Consider the following 21282-nt stretch of genomic DNA (forward strand, 5'->3'; position numbering starts at 1 on the left):
CCCTGCGGCGACATGGCGCCTGGGGGGCATCCGTACGGCAAGATGGCCGCGCCGGCGGGCCTGAGCGCACGACGGGCTCACGAGCCCGCCCCGGTGCCCTGCTGCCCGCTCGCGCCTGCTTCCGCTGCCCCGGTGGGTCGCTGCTGGGATTCCCGGAAGCACGACGCAGGCCGCCGTGGAGCCGAGCGCGCGGGCCCGGACCTCCGCGCTGGGTCCGCCGTACGCCAAGATGGCGGCGGCGCACTTCCGTCGCGTACTTCCGGCCCCGCCCGCGCCCGCACCCGTTCGGCCCGGATTGGCCACGGCGGCGGCCCGTCGCGTCTCTCTGCGGAACCGTCGGAGCGACGCCGGGCTCAGTCGGCGGCTCTGGAGGGAAGATGGACGCAGGTGAGGGTCGGCGGGGCGCGGGGGGACCGGGGCGGCGCTCGTCGGGCCGCTTGGCGCCGAGGTCTGGGCCGGGGCTTCGCCGGCGCGGCCTGGGCGCGGGGCGGAGCGGGGCCCTGGGGCGGAGCGGGGCGCGGGCGGCGTCCGCGGGAGGCCGGCGCGGGTCTGACAGCCCCGTTTGCGTGTCTCTCGCTTTTCCGGGCCGCCCACAGCGCCCCGGCGGCCGGTCCCCCGGGCCCGCGGCCGGCTCGGACAATCGGGGCAGCGCGGCGTCCGGGACGGCGGGTGGGGACGCCGAGCGGTGCTGGAGGCCGGGCGGAGCCGGTCCATGACACTGCGGTGGGGAAGCTTTTGTCCGTTAGCTAGGAGTTACGAAGGGGAAACTTTCACTCTATATAAAGTTACGGGGGTGGGCTGGAGGCGAGCAACATACTCCACCACTCAAACCATACGCATTTTTTTTTTTTCAAATTCAATAACCAGTAGGTGATCTAAGCGTTTTCCGTGACTGAAAAGACGGACTGAATCCATCTCATCATGTCTTAATTCTCTAACACAAAGTGTGTGGGGGCTGGGGTGGGAGGGTGTGTGCGTATACGTACGTATGTGTACATCTGTGGATGTGCTGTTGTGCTCTGTTTCATCATGTTTCTGCTCCAGGGGGGAGAATTGTTTAATTTTTGCTGGCACGCTATTTTGGATATTTGTCCAGTATCCTTGAAAGCATTCTTACACCTTGAAAGGCCCTCTTTTTCATCCCACAGCAGTTTTAGTTCTTTTATAACTTGTAGGGAGTGATTTGTATTCAAGTATCCCCACATCTGTAAAAACTTTCTTCTGGTTTAATTCCACCTATCATTCTGGATGGCATTGTTTTTGCCTCATTTTTTTTTCCCTGGTAGCTGCAGTGTAAATTTAGTGAATTCTCAGTTTGGAAACTGTAATATAGACCTGTATGGCCAATATTTCAGTGACTTGTGGCATCTTGTCACTTAAGTCACAAGGTAGTAGGACAGAATGGTAGCCATGACTCCCGAAACATGATGTTAACCAGAAGTATTGTGAAGTTGTTCAAAACAGAAAAAGTACTAGGCCCGGGGTCGGGGAAGGAATAGAATTATTTAGTCATCTCCTTTCTTTTAGGTTATGACTGCTTGGGTGCCTAAGAGCATTCACTGGGAGACTCAGTTAGGGTGGAAGAAACAGTTTTGTGATGGTCGTTTTACGTTAAACGTGAAAACCATCACGTTAAAGTTGAGTAGCCACATGGCGATACCTCATGGGACACAGATCACTGCTTCAAAGCAGAAAAGCTGTTCACGTTTGAAGGCCTCTCCTGATGCTAATAAAAACGTATATGACATTTGTAGGGTGTTGTGGAGAGTTTTCTTTCTGCTGTGGTGCTGTACCACCTTTTAGGATGATTAATGGTCCAGCCTCCCCTCATCCCTGGAGTCCTTACAGATTCTGCCTTCCTTGCCAGATGTTATGCAGTTCCTGGTTGTTTTTATAGTCATCCGTTCAATAACTATACTTATTACTGAGTGTGGGTTTGTGTCTGGCATTGTTCTAGACCCTGGGGCTAGAGAAGTGAACAAAATAGATAAAAACCGTGTGCTGGCTGACATGCTAGACACGACACCCACGGTGTGGCTCGTGGGCGGGTGACGTGGGTCAAACAGGAGGGGTTTGGAGTCGCCAGGACGGCCCAGAAAGGTCTCACCACAGAGGTAACTTTTGACCAGGACTCAGAAGCAGTGCTGGGGGAGGGCAGGCATCCTGCTCCGGGAGCATCCAGTGGCCAGTGAGGCCAGGGTACAGTGGGTGGGGGTGAGAGAGCTGAAGACGGAGCAGTGATGCGGCCCAGGTGAGGCCTTGTTGGATCGTGGTGAGGGCGTCCGAGCGGGCAGAAGATACTTTGGAGACTTTGAGAGGAGGAGTAACGCGACTTGCTCGGGCTGCTCTCCTGCAGATGGGCAGCAGCGAGGCCAGGAGACCAGTTAGGAGGCTGTTGCAGTACGCCGCGCGCGAACCCTTGGAGGCCTCGGTCAGCGTGGGGAGAGGGCGTTGACCTCTGGCTGCCTCTGCAGGTTGAGACAGTGGGACTGTACCAGTGGGACGTGGCAAGGGCAGAGTGGAGAGGGAGGGGCTGGAGATGGTGAGGTTATGGCTTGAGCTGAGACACTCAGGTGGGGAGACGTGGGGAGATCCCGCTTGGTGGGGAGCTGTTAGGAGTTTGGTCTTGTACATGGTGACCATGAGGTACCTGCAAGATGTCCATGTTGTGACGTCCAGAGAGCCTTGGGTCTGCAGGCCTGGAGCTGAGGGAGGAGGGCGGGGCTGGAGGTAGAACTGTGCGGGGGGGGCCACTTTGGACGAGGTCACTGAGGGTCTGAGTGTGGGAGGAGAGAGACAGAGCTGGGGATGGGGCCCTGGGGCTGCTGTGTAGAGGTCTGAATGTGGCAGGCAGGCCCCAAGCACTGTTCATTCAAACACGCCCGAGGGGCTTCCCCGGTGGTGCAGTGGTTGGGAATCCGCCTGCCAACGCAGGGGACACAGGTTTGAGCCCTGGTCCAGGAAGATCCCACATGCTGCGGAGCAACGAAGCCTGTGCGCCACAACTACTGAGCCTGCACGCCTAGAGCCCGTGCTCCGCAACAAGAGATGCGACCGCAATAAGAAGCCCGCGTACCACAACGAAGAGCAACCCCTGCTTGTCACAACTAGAGAAGGCCCGCGCGCAGCAACGAAGACCCAACGCAGCCAAAAAAAACCCGCTCCAGTTGGCACTTAAAGCAACACGCTGTCCGTTCCTTGAGGACAGAGCCGGTGTCTTGTGCTTCATCTCTGGTACTTTACATTGTGTCTGGTATGCGGCTGGCCATCGAAGAAGCAGAACTTGAATTGGTGTTAACGCACACATCCCTGTCCTGTAGACGTTCCTGGGCTGCAGAGTCTGTGTGTAACGGAAATGCAGTGTGTTGGCGTCAAGTGTGGCTGATGAGGGCAGCTCACTGCAGGGCAGCAGGGCTCGCTGTGGACGCTCTGTCCAGCGTGGCCACTGAAGCGGCGTGTGCAGTATTCTCATGCCGCTGAAGTTCCAGCTTTTCTTCCCTTCCATTCTCCTTCCCTTCCTTCCTTTTTTCATTCGGAACTGAACCACCAGCGTTTTCATATAAACTATTTGGGATTTGAAAAAACTATTTGCAAACCTGTTATCTTAAACATAAGCATTTTCTGAAGGAAAGGAAGATTCCTTGTTCTGATTTTATTCCTAAAGCATATATAATACATGTATTTACGGAGTATAATCTTTCAGAAGCGTAGCGTTTTGAGGAAGTGTCTTTGAAATGTGGCACGTTACACTTAGCTCTAAAGGAAAAGTAACGGTGCATGATTCTTGTCGTTCTCCCTGGATGAGTTACGTAATTGGGACTGTCATGTGGTTACATTCATGGAGCACAGTTTGCTATTTTCTATCATATTAATAACATTAAATTGAAACATTTTAAAAATGGAATTGCCATTCGGTTAAAAGGCTTTCCACTTCCTCTTCTGGGTGTGATCAGGGACACCCTAGGGAGGAAGAGGTGGAAAATCAGGCGTTTGGGACCCAGGTGACCAGGTGGGAAAGGTGTTTCTAAAAGGCTTCTTTCTCAAGGTGGATGGTGCCTGTCTTGCTTCTGTGTGTCATCTTATTTCAAATTAAAATCATGGGACTTCCCTGGTGGCACAGTGGTTAAGAATCCGCCTGCCAGTGCAGGGGACACGGGTTCAAGCCCTGGTCCGGGAAGATCCCACATGCCGCAGAGCAACTAAGCCCATGCACCACAACTACCGAGCTACAACTACTGAGCCCGCGCGTCTAGAGCCCGTCCTCTGCAACAAGAGAAGCCACCGTAATGAGAAGCCCGTGTACTGCAATGAAGAGTAGCCCCAGCTCGCCGCAACTAGAGAAAGTCTGTGTGCAGCAACAAAGACCCAACGCGGCCCCAAATTAATTAATTATTAACAAAAAAAATTTAAAAAAAGATTTAAAAAAATTAAAATCATTATCTGGGCATCTGGAGACTGGACTTCTTTGGGAAGTTGGGCTCCTTTTAACTCAGGAGGTGTGTGAACTTCAAATGAAATGATGTCGGATGTGAAGGTGCTGAGGTTATCACAGGGCTGTGGTGTGAGACGAGGTAGCCCTGTGGGCGGAGTGCGGAGGCTGCTGGCCTCAATCCCCAGTGGAGCTGGTCAGTCTGAGAACAGTCGATGAGGAACCTTCGAGGGTGGGCTCCTCGTGTTGGTCGGCCTCTGTGAAGCTCAGTGATCGCGAACTTTAGTTTCAAAAGGGAAAAGTATTAGTTTTTCTGTTGGAGTCTTTTCTGGACTGGTGTTCTGTAATGTTTTCTGTTCTGCACAAACATGAATACATATTTATGGCTAAATTAACACCGATGATAAAACAAAAGTGTTGTTTGGTTCAGGGAAGGGGGAATTTAGTTTCCTCTTGTAAGTAATGAGGTCTGAGATCACACGAGGAAGAGGCACAGGAGGTGCTCAGAGCCATGGCTGGGGGTTGCCCACGGTGCTGGAACCCGTCCTGTGTTCTCAGCCCACTGGGCAGAGCTGGCAGCTTCTCCCCATTTCGTGGGTGAGGAAACTGAGGCTTAGAGATTTGAGTCGGGTGTCATACAGCTAGCGTGTGGATTCTCTGTCTCCAAAATCAAATCTTAATACAAATTAGGAAGTTGAACACTGGAGGTGAATGGAATTCGGAAAAGTCTTTCATTTCTCCGTTACACAGGCTGAGCCGAAGGTCAGGGAGCTGGGGGTCCGGTCCAGGTGCCCCGGCCCGTGGCCTCGCGGGTGGGTGTCAGGAGGGAGGGTTGGTCCCGTCCTCTGCGCAGGCCCGCGGGGACTTTCTGACAGCGGCCCGGGAACGAGAAGCCCTCCGCTCGCCGCTCTTCTGGTTGAAGCCGCCGCAGGTCCGTCTCTGTGCTGCTTTCCGGGGTGGAAGCCTGAGGACAGTGAAGCAGCCCGGGAAGTGGCCGGCGGCCCTGCCCTTGCGAGCGGGCTCCGTTACCGGGTCCGGGTCTGGTAAAGTCACTCGGGCGGTGGACGTCGTCCCGGGTGTTGCACCTCCCTGTGGTCGCGGGCCTTGGAGATGAGGTCTCCTACCCGCTTCAGCGATGCCCCGCGTGTGCTGCCCATCGCCACCCAGTGAGGATCAGAGCTCTTCTTGTATGTTGACGTGTTTCTTCCTCCCATGAGCCTCAAGGAAAGCAGCACCACTCCTGCTTTACCAGCGAGGAAACAGGCGCGGAGGGTTCCCACGGGGGGAGCGACGGACTTCTGGCCCCGCGCGCTGACCGGATGCTCTGCCCGGTGCCCCGTGTGGCCCGGAGAGGGGAGCAGGGCCTGCGGGGTGTCCGCGGCTGGTTCAAGAGGCAGGTGTGACCCGCACCCAACAGGGGGCAGGACTCGGGTGGTCCTGCCATCAGGAGGAACAGGGAGGTGTGGGCCCAGGGGACGTGGAGACCACCTGCATTGTCACCTCCCGGCTGCACCTGAGCTGCCGGGCCCTGCGGCTGCCACCTTGCCCATTTTTTCCCTTCAGGTGCCTCACGCAGTGAGGACTCTAAAGGCTGAGACGGCACAGCCGTCATTCTGTTAGTTACGGCAGGAAGCTCGGTGATGTGTTCTAATTTAATAGGTAGGACACCTGTTACTACGTTCCCTCTGAAGTTGGCTTTGTTGCCTATAAAGTTGGCTCATTACCCTGAGAGATGTGCCTGCTTTGCGTGTGGTGTCTTTGGAGATGAAAAATCCCCTCCACTGCAGGGCGGCCGGCCGTCGTCACCTGGCTTTCAGAACGAACCTTGTTTCCTTCTCTTCCTTATCTGCTTGTCTCCCTCGTGGTGGTAGTTTTCTCACTGTGGGAAGCTAGGTGTCTCAGGAGTGTCTCAACAGTCCTTTGATGTGTGCCGCGTCCCTCTGTCGCTCAGAGCCTCCAGCGTTTAGAAGGCATGTCTGCCTTCAGTTCAAGGCTGCAGTCTCCTGGGGTCTCGGTCCAGCAGGGTGAGAGGTACAGTCCCACAGCGCTGTCAGTTGAAATCAGGTCTTGTTTGCGTGCTTTTTTCTTGGAGTCATCTTTGTGGGTTTTGAGCGTACGTATCGTTTAAGCCTCGAGGTCAGAGAAGGCCGTGCTTTCTGAAGATGTGGGGTGGCTTTCGAGGGGCAGCAGAGACACATGATGTTTTCAGCTCCTTGAAAAGGTAGAACTTTAACTCATCTCAACTCGGTTTTTATAATCACCTGCAGAAACAAGTAATCTTATGTAAAAAAGGGGAGAGAGAAACTTGGACATTAAATTATTTACCCCTGATCCCAAAGCGGCCTGGCTGACGTCGTCTGGAGAGGTGTGGACAAGCAGACACATCAGAGAGAAAAGAATGTCTGGAAAGACATGTTCCCTGCCTTGCGCCCAGCCCTCTGGGCAGCAGAGCTTGCTCTGGAAGCACAGGACTCCTCTGACCCTGTAGGATTTCAGGTGAAAAGAAAAAAGGCAGAGCTGGGTCTGGGTTCCCAACGTTCGAGAATTCTATTTTTTTTTTCTTTTTGCAAGGGGGAGGATCCCTTTTTTTAAAAAAAATAATTATTTTTGGCTGCGTCAGGTCTTAGTTGCGGTATGGGGAATCTTTCGTTGCGGCTCGAGGGCTCAGTAGTTGCAGTGTGCGGGCTTAGTTGCCCCGCGGCATATGGCATCTTAGTACCCCGACCAGGGATCGAACCTGCGTCCCCTGTATTGGAAGGCGTATTCTTAACCACTGGACACCAGGGAAGTCCCGGTTTGAGCATTCTTGAAGCGGTGAACACAGGGCCTTCTGTTGAAGCGGATTTGTTCGTTCAGTGAGCGCTGCTATCCCAGCCCTGTGACTGTGAATTTGCTGTGCATCCAGTTAATCCTTTTGGATGCAGTAGAATTGCTTGTCTTCGTCCTTGATGTTAGTGACACCAGCTGGTCTTGGAGCCTTTTGTCTGCCAGCCTCCTCGTGAGCCCCTCATGGGAAGGGTTTCAGGGACACTTCAGCGCTGCGCTGCCGGGCATCCTGTTATATGCTCCGCTTTATGGGTGAGGGGCTTTCCACACCAAGAGGCTAAGTGCCTGCTCGGGAACCTCCAGCCTGTGAAGGCCGGAGCTGGGAGGTTGTGGGGTGTGGGCTGGCAGGGATGTGCGTGCAGCAGGACACTGTGAGGCCCTGGGACATCTGGGTGGGGTGCTGCGACCACCACGTGGAAAAGGATGAAGAAACCACAGGTGCGGCGTGGCTTCATTTATGGATCTACACATACAGGCTTCTGGAAGGAGAGTCAGTGCTGGGCACGAAGCTGAGGGTGATTTTTTACATTTTGTAGTCTTCGGGGTTTTTATTTTTTTTTTATAAATAGCATATGTCATTTTTACCGAAAGGTAGGGCTGTTGAAAAATAAACTCCGGTGTGGGGGAAACGCATTTAATATCTTTGATTTTCCAAAGAGTTGAGTGCAGGTGAAGGGTAAGAGAGCACTGTGGAGCTGGTGAGGCAGCAGCTGGGGAGATGGGGTACCTGGGACACACTGTGTGCCCCTCACCTCGCGGGCAGTGGCTGAGCTCTGTCGCCTCTGGGGCCGTGTGCAGAGGGAGGGTGTCCTCTGCCGGAGCTCCAGGGCGGTAGGGACACGGCCTCTCGAGCTTCTTTGTGGAAGCCACACGGAAGGGGGTGCTCACAGAGGAGGCGCTCAGGCCTTGGAGACACAGCAGGTGGACGCTGCTGCACGCACGGCACCTCCTTAGGAAGTCGGGGTGCGCCCCCCAGGTTCCAGGCCTCGCGGCACCCGGGACCTTGAAGGGCTTTGCACTAGTTTCAGGAGGTCAGTGTCCCTCCCAGGAGTAGTGCTCTGCCCCTCTGCTGCTCACTGCATTACGGCTCCTAACCCAGAAGTCGGGATGGCCTGGGAGCCCTGGGACGGCCAGGAGAGCTTGCTCGACCTTCTGTGCCATCTGGGGCCGCCCTCGTGTACAGAGATAAAGGTTTGGGCTCTTGTGTTTTTGTCTTTTTAGAGTTAAATTTAAACCAGTTAAGGGCTTAAATCAGGTGCCTTTTTTTCCCCTCCTTTCTGTGGCCTGGGCCTGGCCCCCAGCTGGTCTCTCACCCTTGGGTCTGCCAGACAATGACTCTGTCTTGAATTTGAGAGGCTCAGGAAGTGGGTGCAGGGCCGCTGCCGGGTCGCGAGTGTTTGATTTCTCAGTGTAGTGGTGTGGCTGGTGCACTGAGATGCAGAATTCCATGTGTGCTCTTTGTACGGAGATGCTATAAATTATCTCTGATGTTGTTTTATGAAATCATAGAACTGTCATCAGAGTGTGTCTTTGCTTTCCATAGCTACTCTGACCTACGACACTCTCCGATTTGCTGAGTTTGAAGATTTCCCCGAAACCTCGGAGCCTCTTTGGATCCTGGGTAGAAAGTACAGCATCTTCACAGGTACCAGCCCTGCCGGAGCCTGCTGTGCTCTGCGTGCTCAGTCTGCAGAAAGGACTGTTTGGTGGTGGTAGTTATCTGCTGTCTCTGTAACAAGTGCCCTGGAAACTGACGGCTGTGTGTGCATGTTTCTTCTCTCGAACGCTCTCTAGAAAAGGACGAGATCTTGGCCGATGTGGCGTCGAGACTTTGGTTTACATACAGGAAGAACTTCCCGGCCATTGGTGAGTACTGTTTGTTACAACATGGGATGAAGCGCATGTGATTCAAGAGGAAAACTTAGGTTTCTAGCTCTGACTTCAGTGTGTCAAGTACTTGTCACTTGGTGTCATCCTGAGGCAACCCTAGTTAAATAAACCGGCTGAGGTCTTGCGCCTGGTGGTGGCAGAGCTGGATTCCAAACCCAGGGCCCCTGATTCTGCTGAGGCAGTGCTGTTTCTGACTGTAAGCCACACTCTATTACTGGGGCCTAAAATCTGGATAATGGGTCATGACCGGCATTGGAAACGTAGAGCAGAACGGGGCGGGAAGCGGTGTGGCACGTCACGGTCGCGCTGCAGCCTGCTGCTCCCGGGGGGCTCGTGTGCCTGTGCATCTGGTGTTGTCCTGCGTCGTAGCTGTACAGCGTGCTTCTTGCTGTTGGTCCAGGATGTTGGGACGCCCTTGCTCCGTACCCGTTGCCTTTTCTAGTATCTCCCACACCTAGTTGTGGTGGGAGCTGAAGGTGGATGTGACGTGTTTCACGTGATACGAAAGCATGTTCCATTGAAGTGATTCTCCTCGCGGTACCCCTGGAGGTGGACAGATGGGGCCTGGCTCCGCGCCTGGCCTCTGCCAGTCAGAGAACCCCAGGCCGAGGTTTGGGACCAGGAGGCGGCCCTGCCTTGGCGGCCTGTCTCGATTGGTCCCACTGCTAGATGTGCTTCCATCCGTCCCCCAGAGCTCGACGTCTGGGAACACTGGAAGGTAGGGGGTGTGGCCATCATCACCAGGGTTAGTGTCTAGTGACAGGGCTTGTCAGACATGCTCGGGAAATGTTGGTTCATCCAGCAAAAGTTCTCCTTTCACCCCTACTTGGCCCTGGACTCAGGGGTGGGGTCGCCTGGCCTGTGAGGCTCACTGTGTGGTCGGGAGGACAGACACCTGACCTACAGCGTCCTGAACCCATAGGTGTCTGAACCCACAGGGGCAGGGCAGGCTGGAGGGCAGCCCTGTGTTTGGAAAAGCCATCGGGTGGAGCGTGGTGGCTCTCCCGGCCGTGTGGTCTGTGTCGGCCTTGGCCGCGTGGAGCCGACCGTGTGGGGCGTGGGTGGGTGGCTGGGGCTGTTTCTGCACACCTGGCCCTGCCTCCCCCAATCCCACCGCTGCCCCGGGAGGCGGGCCTTGTCCCCTGCGCGTGTGTGCGGGAGGGGCTGCCAGAGGGGCGGGCAAAGGATGCGGCCCCCCCACGGTGGCCCGCGTGGTCTCAGCGCTGTTTCCTGTCATCTTAGGGCCTGTCTTGCGCACACCTGGTACCGCGGTGCCCAGCGTCAGAGTCTCCCTGTGCCCTGGCCGGTGGGCAGCGTTTTCCGCGTTACTCATGAGGCTGAGCATCTTTCCATGTTTCCAGACATTCTTTTCTCTCTGTGACTTGTTCACGTCTTGGCCCATTTTGAGGGGGTTGTTAGGACGTTTCACTTCCCAGCAAACGCAGCCTTGGTGTGAGCAGGTTCACGTGGCATGTGTCGCCTGACGCGGAGGTGACCCGTGCGTGGGCTCCTGGCCTCGGTCTGACGGTGAGTGCCTCTCTCTCTCTGTCCTCCACGGCAGGGGGCACCGGCCCCACCTCGGACACGGGCTGGGGCTGCATGCTGCGGTGTGGACAGATGATCTTTGCCCAAGCCCTGGTGTGCCGGCACCTGGGCCGAGGTGAGTCAGCCTGGGGCGGCCACGTCCGCAGGAAGCCAGGAGGGTGGTGGGGCCAGGTCGGCGGGAGTGGGTCACCACGAGACGCTTTAGGATTTGGGGTTTCCTTCAGCGACGACCCAGTGGTTCTCGTCGGTTAGAGAAAGGGGCTTTAAAGAAATGTTGATAAACGTTTGTCTTGTAGAAATTATTTTTAAACTACTGAGCCATTCTCTCCTTTCTGTATGGATTTGTCTTGATGTGTTGGCATCTGTGTATTTGAAATCCCGGAGAACTCGGTTCTTAAATTTAGAAAGGTTCACGAGAGGTTTGGATACCACGAGTGCCTTGAGTGCCTTAGAGAAATGAAACCTTCTTGCCTGTATTTTGGTGAGACTGAACTTCGTCTGTGTCTTCCGTAGACTGGAGGTGGACGCGGCGGACGAGGCAGCCGGACAGCTACTTCAGCGTCCTGCACGAGTTCCTGGACAGGAAGGACAGCTGCTACTCCATCCACCAGATAGGTGGGGGGTGGCAGCGCGCCGGGCCCATGCCTCGGGACGCTGCGGCGTCGGGTCCCCGAGAGCTCTGGCGTGCTGTGAGGCGCAGGCCAGCAGGGTGGGGACGGCCCTGGGCCAGTGGTGAAGTGCTGTGAGGCGCCCCGTCTCTGGACACCAACTTGGTGACCTTGGACGCTGGTCCTCCCGGGCTCCGGCCGGCAGTCCGGGCGCTCCTGTGTCTTAATCCAGCTTCTGAGCGTCGTGTCTCCACCTGTAGACGGAGGTGCGGGTAGAGCCCTGAACTCGCTCGCCTGGGCCATGTCCCCAGTCCTGCTGCCCGGTGCAGGTCGGTGGGGAGGGGACACCTTGAGGAGGAGTCTGTCCCTTTGGGAGGACGCGTCCTGGTGCCAGTCAGGAGCTCGTGCCCAAGGCAGGCTTCCTGTGACGCGCGCCTCACGCCACACGTGCTGGGATCGGCCTCTGTGAGGCGCAGGGAGGGGTGTGGGGGTGGCGGGGCACGTGTGCCGCTGACCGGCTCTGTTTCCTGCAGCACAAATGGGAGTCGGCGAGGGCAAGTCCATCGGCCAGTGGTACGGGCCCAACACCGTTGCCCAGGTCCTCAAGTAGGTGCCGAGCGCGCTCCTGCCCCCCCTGCAGGGTGGCACGGGTGCCTGGGGTGCTCAGCCTTGCCTCAGTCTTTGCTGCTGAAGGAAATAAGGGGTCTCGTCCTCTTTTCAGGACCCTCAGGAGGGTCCTCAGAGGTGACCGTGCCGGTGGTCTCGCGAATTGGGATTTCCGTTTCTAGTGAGGCTGAATGCCTTCATCCAGATGCAGCCACTGGATCGGGCCTTTGCTCCTTGTGTGTCGCGTCCTCTCCTGTGCCATGGTGTCTGGTGGCCTGGGAAGTGGTCGTGGGGTGACAACACTCAGGCGGGCAGCCTGTGGCCGCCTTGGGCCTCCGCCTCTGCTCCCGCCCATCCCCTTGCCTTGAGACCACTGTCTTCAGCCTTGGCTCCCCGCGCGTCCGCCTCGCGCCTCTGCCGCCTGCTCCCGCGCTGCAGGAGTCCCCGTGGGCGCCTCCCTTTGCCCCTGGGCCCAGCGTGAGCCTCCTCACCTGCTGCTGGGGTCAGTTCCTGGGGTCTAGGACACTTGCTCCGCTTCCTGTCCAGCTTCCAGCTGATCCCCAAGCCCACTGTGTCTGTGTCTCCTTGCCCAGCCCCTGGGATTTCCAGCCCCCACTGCCCTTTAGCGTCCTGGCCCAGCCCCGCTGCCCTGAAGCAGCCCGGTCGAGGTCACAGTCAGTTCCATCATCATGTCCCAAGGCCGAGTTTCAGCCCCGACTTACTCAGCTGTCTACAGGCAGCCCCCGGTGTGGGTGCTTGCCGCGCTCCTTGGAAACCTGGGCTGCTCAGCTGTCCTCTTCTGTCCATCTGGTCGCCGGCACTGCTGAGCCCTGCGGGCTTGTCTCGCGCCTTTGGTCGCGGCTTTTCACCTCCTGTTTGCGCACGCGCAGCTCCTGATTTGTCCCAACTCCAGACTCACAACCAGACGCTTATTCGGCAGTGCCCCTCAGATGCCCAAGGGGCACGTTGACCTAATAGCCCAGACCCAGAGCTGGCCCTGCCCTCTGCTCCAGTGCAGCCCACTGCTCCTACAGGAACGCAGCACCACCCTTCCAGGGGCTCAGGCCAAAAGCTGAGCACAGCCCACCCGCGTGTGCCCGAGCTCTGAGCAGTGCTCTCTGCCCCCCTGGCCCCTCCCTCGCCGCCTTCTCTCTCTACCATCCTGGCGTCTCCCTCCAAACTGCAGCAGAGTCTGCAGCAGAGTCACATCCTCAAACACGGTGGCCATCTGTTCCTCTTCTCTCAGCTGTCCTGGGGTTTCCCGCTGCTCCCGGGAGGGCGGCAGGCACAGGCCAGCATGCCGGCCCTGTCCTCCCCCTGCAGTGCTGTGCCCTTCGCCTGGAGCGCCCCCCAAGGCCTTCCGCGTTGCTCCCCGGGCCTCTGCGCCGAGGCCTCTCCCACCCAGGCCTCCCTGCGCCTGCGTCAGAGGAGCGCCCTCCCCTCTGCCCCTGCTCTGTGCTTTCCCCAGGCACTTAGCTCCCCTGGAGTGCCAGCCTCTCCTGGGACTTGGTTTCCTGTGTGTCCGCGTCTCTCAGCACGGGGACCCACCTGGCCCTCGGTGAGCCCGGGAGGGAGGGGAGGGAGGTAGCCGGTGGAGCCCTGCAGGTGGCATCCGCTCTGGCCTTCCCACCAGGAGACCAGGGGCCTCCGCCCTCCACCCGTGTCCCCAGGTGCGCTGGGTGCGCTCTCACCTGGGGAGCCCCTGCACAGCCCCTAAGGTGAGCTCAGAGGCCTTCCCGTCGTGCCTTCGGTCGCGGAATCTGCTCTTCTTTCAGAACCGTAATTCCTCGGCCACAGTGACCCACCCAGCACGGTGACTCCCTGCTGGGCTCTCTGTCACCCGCAGGTTCTCTGTGAGAACTCAAGCCGGCCGTTGGCTCAGGGGCCCTGGGGGATACAACGGGGCTGGGCCTGCCTCGGGCAGTGTCCGAGACCTGGGCTTACATTCTGGTTGTTGCCCGTGTCCAGCCTGATCGGGAAGTGGCACCCCGGCAGGCTCCTGCACAGGACCTGCCCTGCACGATGGCGGCTGGGTGTGGCAAGCGTGGGGCCCGGGCGAGAAGAAGCGGCCGGCAGAGGCCACAGGTCTTCGAGCTGTGAAGGCTCATCAGTGTGTTCTGCCCTCTCTGGTAGGAAGCTCGCCGTCTTCGACACGTGGAGCGCCCTGGCCGTTCACGTAGCGATGGACAACACGGTGGTGATGGAGGACATCAGTAAGTGAGCCAGAGCGCGGTGTCGTGGCAGACGGGACCAGGGCAGCTCGCTTCCCTGCCTGGCCCGTGGGCCCTTGAGGGCGGTGCCGGCCAGGCTGAGCGGAAGGCCACTTGGTGCCCACGCTGCTTCTGCGTCTTCGTTACAAATAATTGACGCCTGTGTGCTGAGTTCAACTGCAAGGCCCTGTGTGTGCCCTGATGCGCCATGAAGAAGGGCGACTCACACTGGCCCTGGCCATCTCGTCTTCCGGCCATGCCAGGCGCTACTGGAAGTGTTTAGAATTCTGAGGAGTACCTGGGTTCATGAGGTCTCCTGATGGAAAAGCAGAGAATTTAGACACGTTGACAATGCTAATGGGGCTAGAAAACTACAAATGGGGGCCTGGTGCAGCCAGAAACCCACCCCTTACTAACAGGGCATTTGTATGGGCCAGGCCACGCGAGGATGCAGGGAGCCCCGAGCTCAGCAACGACAGTCCTGCTTCCCTGCGCTTGTTCCAGAGGCACCAGAGGGGCCGCGCTAGTGGCGACCATCTAGTCAGCAAGGAAAATGTTCTCATCACAAAAGAGCCTCAGAATCAGCGAAGCAAAACTTACAGTAAATTAAGAGAGACAGTATGGCAGATCGAGTATGTAAAAATAAAGTTACAAGGATGCGAATAATACAGTAAGAGCGTTGAGCGGAACATGTGTCAAACCCTAGATTCTGGTAGCAGAACGTACCTTTTCAGAAATGTCCATGGGACATTTATATAAACTAATGCAGAGTACATAGAAAAAAGGACAAACTCTTACTACCTAGAAATGTCAAACTTCTGTTTTAGCTTTTGGGTCAAAAAGAGTCAAGTTTACAGACTACATATCAGAATCTGATGTGTACTGAACTCAGGAGAAAACACGTACCTTTAATACTGGTGACCAGATCATAAAAAGTGAAGATGAATGGGCATCCTGCAGTTCAGCTCAGTTCTGGCCCTGTCTGCACACCTGGAGGTGGCATCAGACCCACAGACTGGCCCCCGCCCCCAACTTAAGACCCCGGTGGCCAGTGCAGGTGGTCACCTGTGCTTCCGACAGACTGGCTATGGGTTGGGGGTTCCCACGCCCGTCTCCTTGGCTCTGTTACTTTGCCGGAGCGGCTGGGAGATCCAGGAGCACGCCACTCACTAGGCCGCAGGTGTGTTTAAGGACACACCGCAGGAGCAGCCCGATGGAGGAGATGTATGTGCCTGGGCCTTCTGGAGTTTGTGGAGGCTTCGTGACACAGGCCCGTTTAGGTTTGGATCGGGCCTGTTGACCGGGAGCGTGCCTGGTGGCGGTGTCCACGGTAGAGCGGCCCGGAAACGGCTTGCTCCCTGTCAGTAGCGCTGCCTCGGTCACCTGTTCAGGACGCAGCCCTGGTGCCTAGCGGCTCGCGAGTGATCTGGCGGGGATACGTCACACGCACTGAGGATGTACTACGTCGGGTCTGAAACGGTGGTGTCTCTAGTGCGTGCACCCCTTCCAGTTTATCTGCTGGCGCTCTTCTTGGGAAGAGCCCTCTGTTCTCCCCTCTGCCCTCGCCTTATTTACATTTGGAAGACCTGTTTTTAGAGCCAGCAGCTTCCTGGATTCTGTTTTTAATTCAAGGTGTTATCCCTTATGGTCATTATTTATTCCTTGTCCCAAATTCGGCTGCCTCTTTGACAGAGTCCTGTCGTTTTCGTTGTTCAGCGTTCTCTTTCTGGCATTAACTAGACTCAGGCTCACCTGGTACATTCCCTGCCTCATCCCTGGAATCAGACATTTTCCCCCTGGTTCCTTTTAGTGGGGAAAGGTGTTTAGGAACCACGGATGGGGTGCCTGGTGTGCTTGGGGTACTGGAGTGGCTCTCTCCTACCACTGAACCCCGTAGTTAATCCGATTATTGAAGGATTACCCAGTGTGTTTAGACAGAAGAATAAGGAAGGAGAAAAGTTATCGCTTGTTGCTGTCCTTGCTGAGGGGGGACCAGAGGGGCCCTGGGTCAGTGCTGCGTCCACCGGGCTGGTGGCTCTGTGGTGCTTGTCTTATTATTGCTTCTAAGATGCATGTAAATGTTTTCTTGCATTATTTTGTGTGTATGCTTTATTTCACAATAAAAAATTTAAGTTAAACGCATAGAAAATGTGCAAATTTATTTTTTTCCTCTCGGCAGCAGGGTTAGTGTTATACTTTATTTTCCAAGTTTGAGGTGTACTTCAAGTACTTGACTTTTTTATACTCGTTTCCTGTTAACAGTGTAAATCCTGTAACTGTTTCTCTTGGGTGAACTTCTGCCTACTTCGTTTAGCCCATAAAAGCACGTGTCCCTTTTTCAGGAAGGTTGTGCGGGAGCAGCCTGCCTTGTGCCGGGGCCGCAGCGCTTCCTGCAGGTTCCGAGCCGCGCTGTAACGGGCTCCCGGCCGGCCCTGAGGTCGCCAGCAGGCCGTCACCATGGAGACCACTGGTGCTGCTGGTCCCGCTGCGCCTGGGGCTCACGGACATCAATGCGGCCTACGCGGAGACCCTGAAGGTGGGTCTGTGCTGGCCGGTGCCCTCCCGCCTGTCTTCCCTGCCCACCGGGGGGCTGAGGCCCCGCGTCCTCGCGAAAGCACTAGCTGTCTCCGTCTTGTCCGTTCCAGCCCTCTGACCGCCCTGCGGGCCCCCGGCCCCCGCCAGCTCACTCGTCCCTGCTGCCACCTCCCGCAGCCCTTGCCCCTCTTGCTGACGTGGAGCTGCTGGCCTCCCGTCTCCATCTCCACCCCCCGCCCCCACGGTGCGCCGGCCACTCCCTGCGCCTGTCCGCCCGGCGTGTGTGCAGGCTGGGCCGACCCTGTCTGCGCCTCCCCAGCCTCCCCTTGTCCCTTCCGGCTGCCCGGGGCTTTCCTGAGGACCTGCAGCCTCGGCGTCCGGAACCCGCACCCTGTGGGTCCGGTCTTCGTCTGCGGTTGTCCGCACCTGGCGCTGCAGGGGGAGCGGGAAGCCCCTCGCTCAGTGGCCCGGCCTGTCTTCCGCCCCGCAGCACTGCTTCATGATGCCCCAGTCCCTGGGCGTGATCGGAGGGAAGCCCAACAGTGCCCGCTACTTCATCGGCTACGTGGGTGAGTGGGGTCTGCAGTGACGTCGGAGGAAGGGGCGTGGTCTCTCGGGCAGCCCCCCCCCCACTTGACAGGCAGTGTGCCCCCACCTGGCCGGTGCGACGTGTGCCCTTTTCCCGTCCAGCCACGTGGCGCTGGTGGCTGTGGTGAGGCAGCTCTGTCGGCCTCCCGCTGACCTGCCTGCTGCCCGCCCAGGTGAGGAACTCATCTACCTGGACCCTCACACCACGCAGCCAGCCCTGCAGGCCTCTGAGCACTGCCCGATCCCGGACGAGAGCTTCCACTGCCAGCACCCGCCCAGCAGGATGAGCATCGCAGAGCTCGACCCGTCCATCGCCGTGGTGCGTCCCCCGCTTGGTCCCACTGTCGCCAGCTGCACGCGCGTGTGCCCGGGTGTCCCGAGGCATTTGTGCCCAGTCCTGCTGCTGCTTTAGGATGAGAAGGAAGGCATCCCCGTTTCTGTAATCTCAGCGTTTTGGAATAAGTATTATGCTCACGTGGCTTAGAACTCAAAGGAGCACGAAGGGCTGACGGCAGCCTCAGGTGCGGCCCAGGCAGGCATGTGCACGTGAGAGTGTCCCGCGTCGCTGCCCTGCAGCACCCCTGCGGGGCTTCTTGGTCTGTCTTCACTCTTTAGAGTAGCCCAGTCTGCACAGCGGTCCCTAGGAATGAACCTCCTCGCTTGCTCTCTTCTGATTACACGGCTGGAATTGTTGGTTGTTCTCAAAATAGGTTTGAAAGAGGCCAAAAACACCTATAGGAATCATAACACCCCTAGGGGAGTGATTAATTGAGTTGTGGACACGACGAGGCACTCGGTCCTGAGAAGGGACGACCCCAGACGCACCGCCCATGGGTCTCGGTCGCGCCCTGAGGTCGGTGGCGGCGGGCTGGCGCGTGGGGGCTCCGCTGTCACAGGAGGCCCCCCCCCCCCCCCGCTGTGAGCTCGTGAACATCAGGTCAGGTGGGAGCGCGCATCCTGGCTCTCGTGGCCGCGGAGGACGGCTGCTCCGGGGAAACAGGCCTCCGTCTTCCGGCCACATCCCGCGTGTTCTCACACCAGGGCCCTGAGAAGAGCCCCGAGTGCCTCTCTGGTTCCCCAGCTTCTTTTTCTCCACGTGGCGGGTTGAGCATTCCCAGTAGCTCATCCCAACCCTGGAGCCCTGCAGACGGTAGCTCCAGGGGGACGGGGTCCGCACGTCTGGTGTCCCCTCGGGAGGGGTCTGCTTATCCCCTTGTGCCGCATGCTGTGGGCCACTAAGGCCTGCGGCCCAGCCCCAGGGGCATGGGGAGGGGCGCGCTCTCTGCTTTGCCCTGACTTGTCATTGTGACCGGCTCACTCCCCGGTCAGTCCAGGCACAGGGCGAGGGTAGAGCTGTGGACGCAGCCCACAGAGGGGCGTAGGGGCTGGAGAGGCGAAGGGGGCCGGGTGTGCGGTGGCCACCACGCCCAGGACGCGCACGGCGGCCGGCGGGTGGGGCGTGTGTGCCACTCGCTTCCTGCTGGCTTTGGTTTCAGGGCTTTTTCTGTGGGACCGAGGACGACTTTAACGACTGGTGCCAGCAAGTGAAAAAGGTTGGTGGGGCCCCGCCCCCGCGCGGGTCTGAGGGTCCTTCCTCCCCTGCTCCGCGGTGCTTGGCTGCACCGCGTCTCGCGCGCTTTGCCTGGTCCTTGGACGCCAGGTGCGTCCTTGCTGTGATCAAAGCGCGGGGCCAGACTCTGCTGGAGGCTCACTGGGATTTCCAGTCCCGAGTCTGGGTGGTGAGGGGTGGCGGGCTTCCTGCCTGCGCACGGCGCCTCCCTCCGCCCACGGGGCCCCTGACGCGCTGTGTCCTGCTGACAGCTGTCCCTCCTTGGAGGCGCGCTGCCAATGTTTGAGCTGGTGGAGCGGCAGCCTTCCCACTTGGCCTGTCCTGACGTCCTGAACTTGTCCTTAGGTGAGTCCGGATGCCCCAGGGCCCCGTCTCAGGTGGGGACGGGGGCGTCCCCTGTCTTGAGGCTGGGGGTGCTGCCTGCGTGATGCTTCTGCCCCGCCCTCCACCTCCCCAGGTCCCGTCCCAGTTGCCTTTGACCTTTCGCGCTGTGCGGCCCCTCGGCAGCCCCTCGTGAGTGGGACCAGGGACGCTGCTGGTGCTGCCCTCCCTCCTCCCAGCCGCTTGGGGCAGCCCTCCCGCGCTCCTCCCGTGGCCCCTGGTCCTGACAGCCGGACCAGGCCAGGCTTCCTGTGCTGATGTGGCATAGGTGGCTCCGTCCCCACTGCCCGGTGGCTCTGGGCTTGGGGGCGCCTCCCCCAGAGTGCATCAAGTACGTGGCACGTGGGGAAAGGGGACCCACCGGGGGGCCCTGAGCACATAGGGACTGCCCTGGGGAGGACTACAGACCACGCCTCACGGGAACCGCGGGGGTCGGGGTGCCAGCGCCAGACTCAGGACAGATGCCCCACCGCACCCGGCTGGTGCAGGGGGCGGGCACCCCTCCTGGGATGGGACCCTTGCCCTCCGGGCCCCCGTTGCTTCCCTCTGGGCTCTGGTGAGGGGCGTGTCTGCCCCCAGCTGCACATGCCCTCACCCGCCCAGGCCCTTGTCCCTGTGCTCACAGGGCAAGAACTCCTCTCCCACCTGCTCGGACCCCCCGCCCGGGAGGAGGGCGCCTCAGCCAGGTGGTCCAGGCACCCTCCGGCCTCCCTCCGCGCCCTGGCCGGTCCGGCGCTGGGCAGGACCGCTCCTTCGTGGGGCGGGTGTGCTCACACGGGCCCTTGCTCCTCGGCCCGCACCCCAGGCTGAGCCACGCCTGGCACCTGCTGAGGTTTTGTCGTGTTCCTTCTAGATGCTTCTGACGTAGAGCGACTGGAAAGATTCTTTGACTCAGAAGATGAAGACTTTGAAATCTTGTCCCTTTGAGGATCCTGCAGTTGGGGGACGGTCTCACTGGCCCTGCAGGGGCGCTCGGCCGCCGCATCTCATCCCGCCCGCCGCCGCCCGCCCGCCTGCCGCCCACAAAGAGGCCCGCGCCGCTGGAGACCCAAGCGCCAGACACGCACGAGGGGCTCTCCCGCCACACTGCCAGCCCTGCCCGGCCCCGCTTCCTCCTGGGCTCCAGGCCCGGGTTCGCTTTGGAATTAAAGTCCTGTTTGAAGTTTCGTGACGGACATGGCTTCTGTTGGGCGTGTCCTGAGCCAGGCTCCGAAGACGTGGCCTCCAGGGCCATCGCGGCGGGAGAAGGGGCCGAGGAACCACGGCCCGGGCCTCCTCGCATTGGGAGGAGAGGAGCAAGGGGTGGGGGCGGTGAGGCCCAAAGACATCGCCGTGCAGGTGGCACCGGGACAGACGCGCTGCCAGAGCCGCAGGTGAGGCCGTGGGGCCCCCGAGCTGCTGCTTGCCTGTCGCTCCAGCATCCCCGGGGCCTTCTTCCGCCTCCCGGTCAGCGAGGCTTCGGATGGTTTGGGGCCGGAGGGTCAAACCTCAGCTTTGTGCCTCTGCCCCTCGCGCCCGCTGGAGACCTTCTGGACGGACGCCAGCACCCGCCTCCTTCATTCAACCTGTGTTCTGGGCCCCGGGCACCGCCGCACGCAGTGGCTTTTGTCCCACCAGGGAGCGCAGGCGGGGGTTTGGGAGCCCAGGAGGTGGCAGCCTTCTCCCCGGGGGCCTTCCTTGCGGAGCCCTCGCTGGCCCAGCGAGCGAGCAGAGGGCATCCCGGCCCCCCAGGTGTTGCCGACGTGAGTGCTTCCCTCCATCTCCCATTCTCTCTCCCCTTCACCCCCCCATCATCCATCAGGGCGAGTTGGGTGGGAAGGTTTCCATTCCTTCTGCTGCGCCGCTGCTGGCAGGGCCGGGGGTCTCGCTGCAGCTCCTGCTGGCGGCACGGACGGCGGAGGTGGGGGCCACCCTGAGCAGCGGGGGCTGTGTCTCGCGTGTGTCGGGAAAGGATTACTGAGGAGCGCTCACTCTTAGCCGTACAGTGCGCGATTCTTAATGGCAAATAATAACAGTTTCAATAGAAAACAAGGTTCGTCTGTGTCTTGATTTTCTCGGAGATATTTTCGGAGCTGTAGTTGGACATGGTAAGAA

General features: G+C 58.9%; 1 protein-coding gene across 1 annotated transcript; it reads left to right on the forward strand.

Annotated features, from left to right (window-relative positions):
* Positions 1-12: 12 nt before the first annotated feature.
* ATG4B (autophagy related 4B cysteine peptidase) lies at positions 13-20174 on the forward strand (the record flags this gene model as incomplete). The annotated part of the gene is given in 14 exon segments (XM_079924895.1): positions 13-351; positions 354-387; positions 8799-8900; positions 9050-9121; positions 10707-10805; positions 11204-11305; positions 11832-11904; positions 14038-14117; positions 16457-16650; positions 17140-17218; positions 17411-17556; positions 18734-18790; positions 19059-19152; positions 20042-20174. Coding segments are annotated over 14 exon segments (1545 nt in total). The 3' UTR covers positions 20116-20174.
* Between the last annotated feature and the right edge of the window lie 1108 nt (positions 20175-21282).

The sequence above is a fragment of the Stenella coeruleoalba genome (assembly GCF_951394435.1).
Source record: "Stenella coeruleoalba genome assembly, chromosome: 6".
Taxonomy (NCBI): Eukaryota; Metazoa; Chordata; class Mammalia; order Artiodactyla; family Delphinidae; genus Stenella; species Stenella coeruleoalba.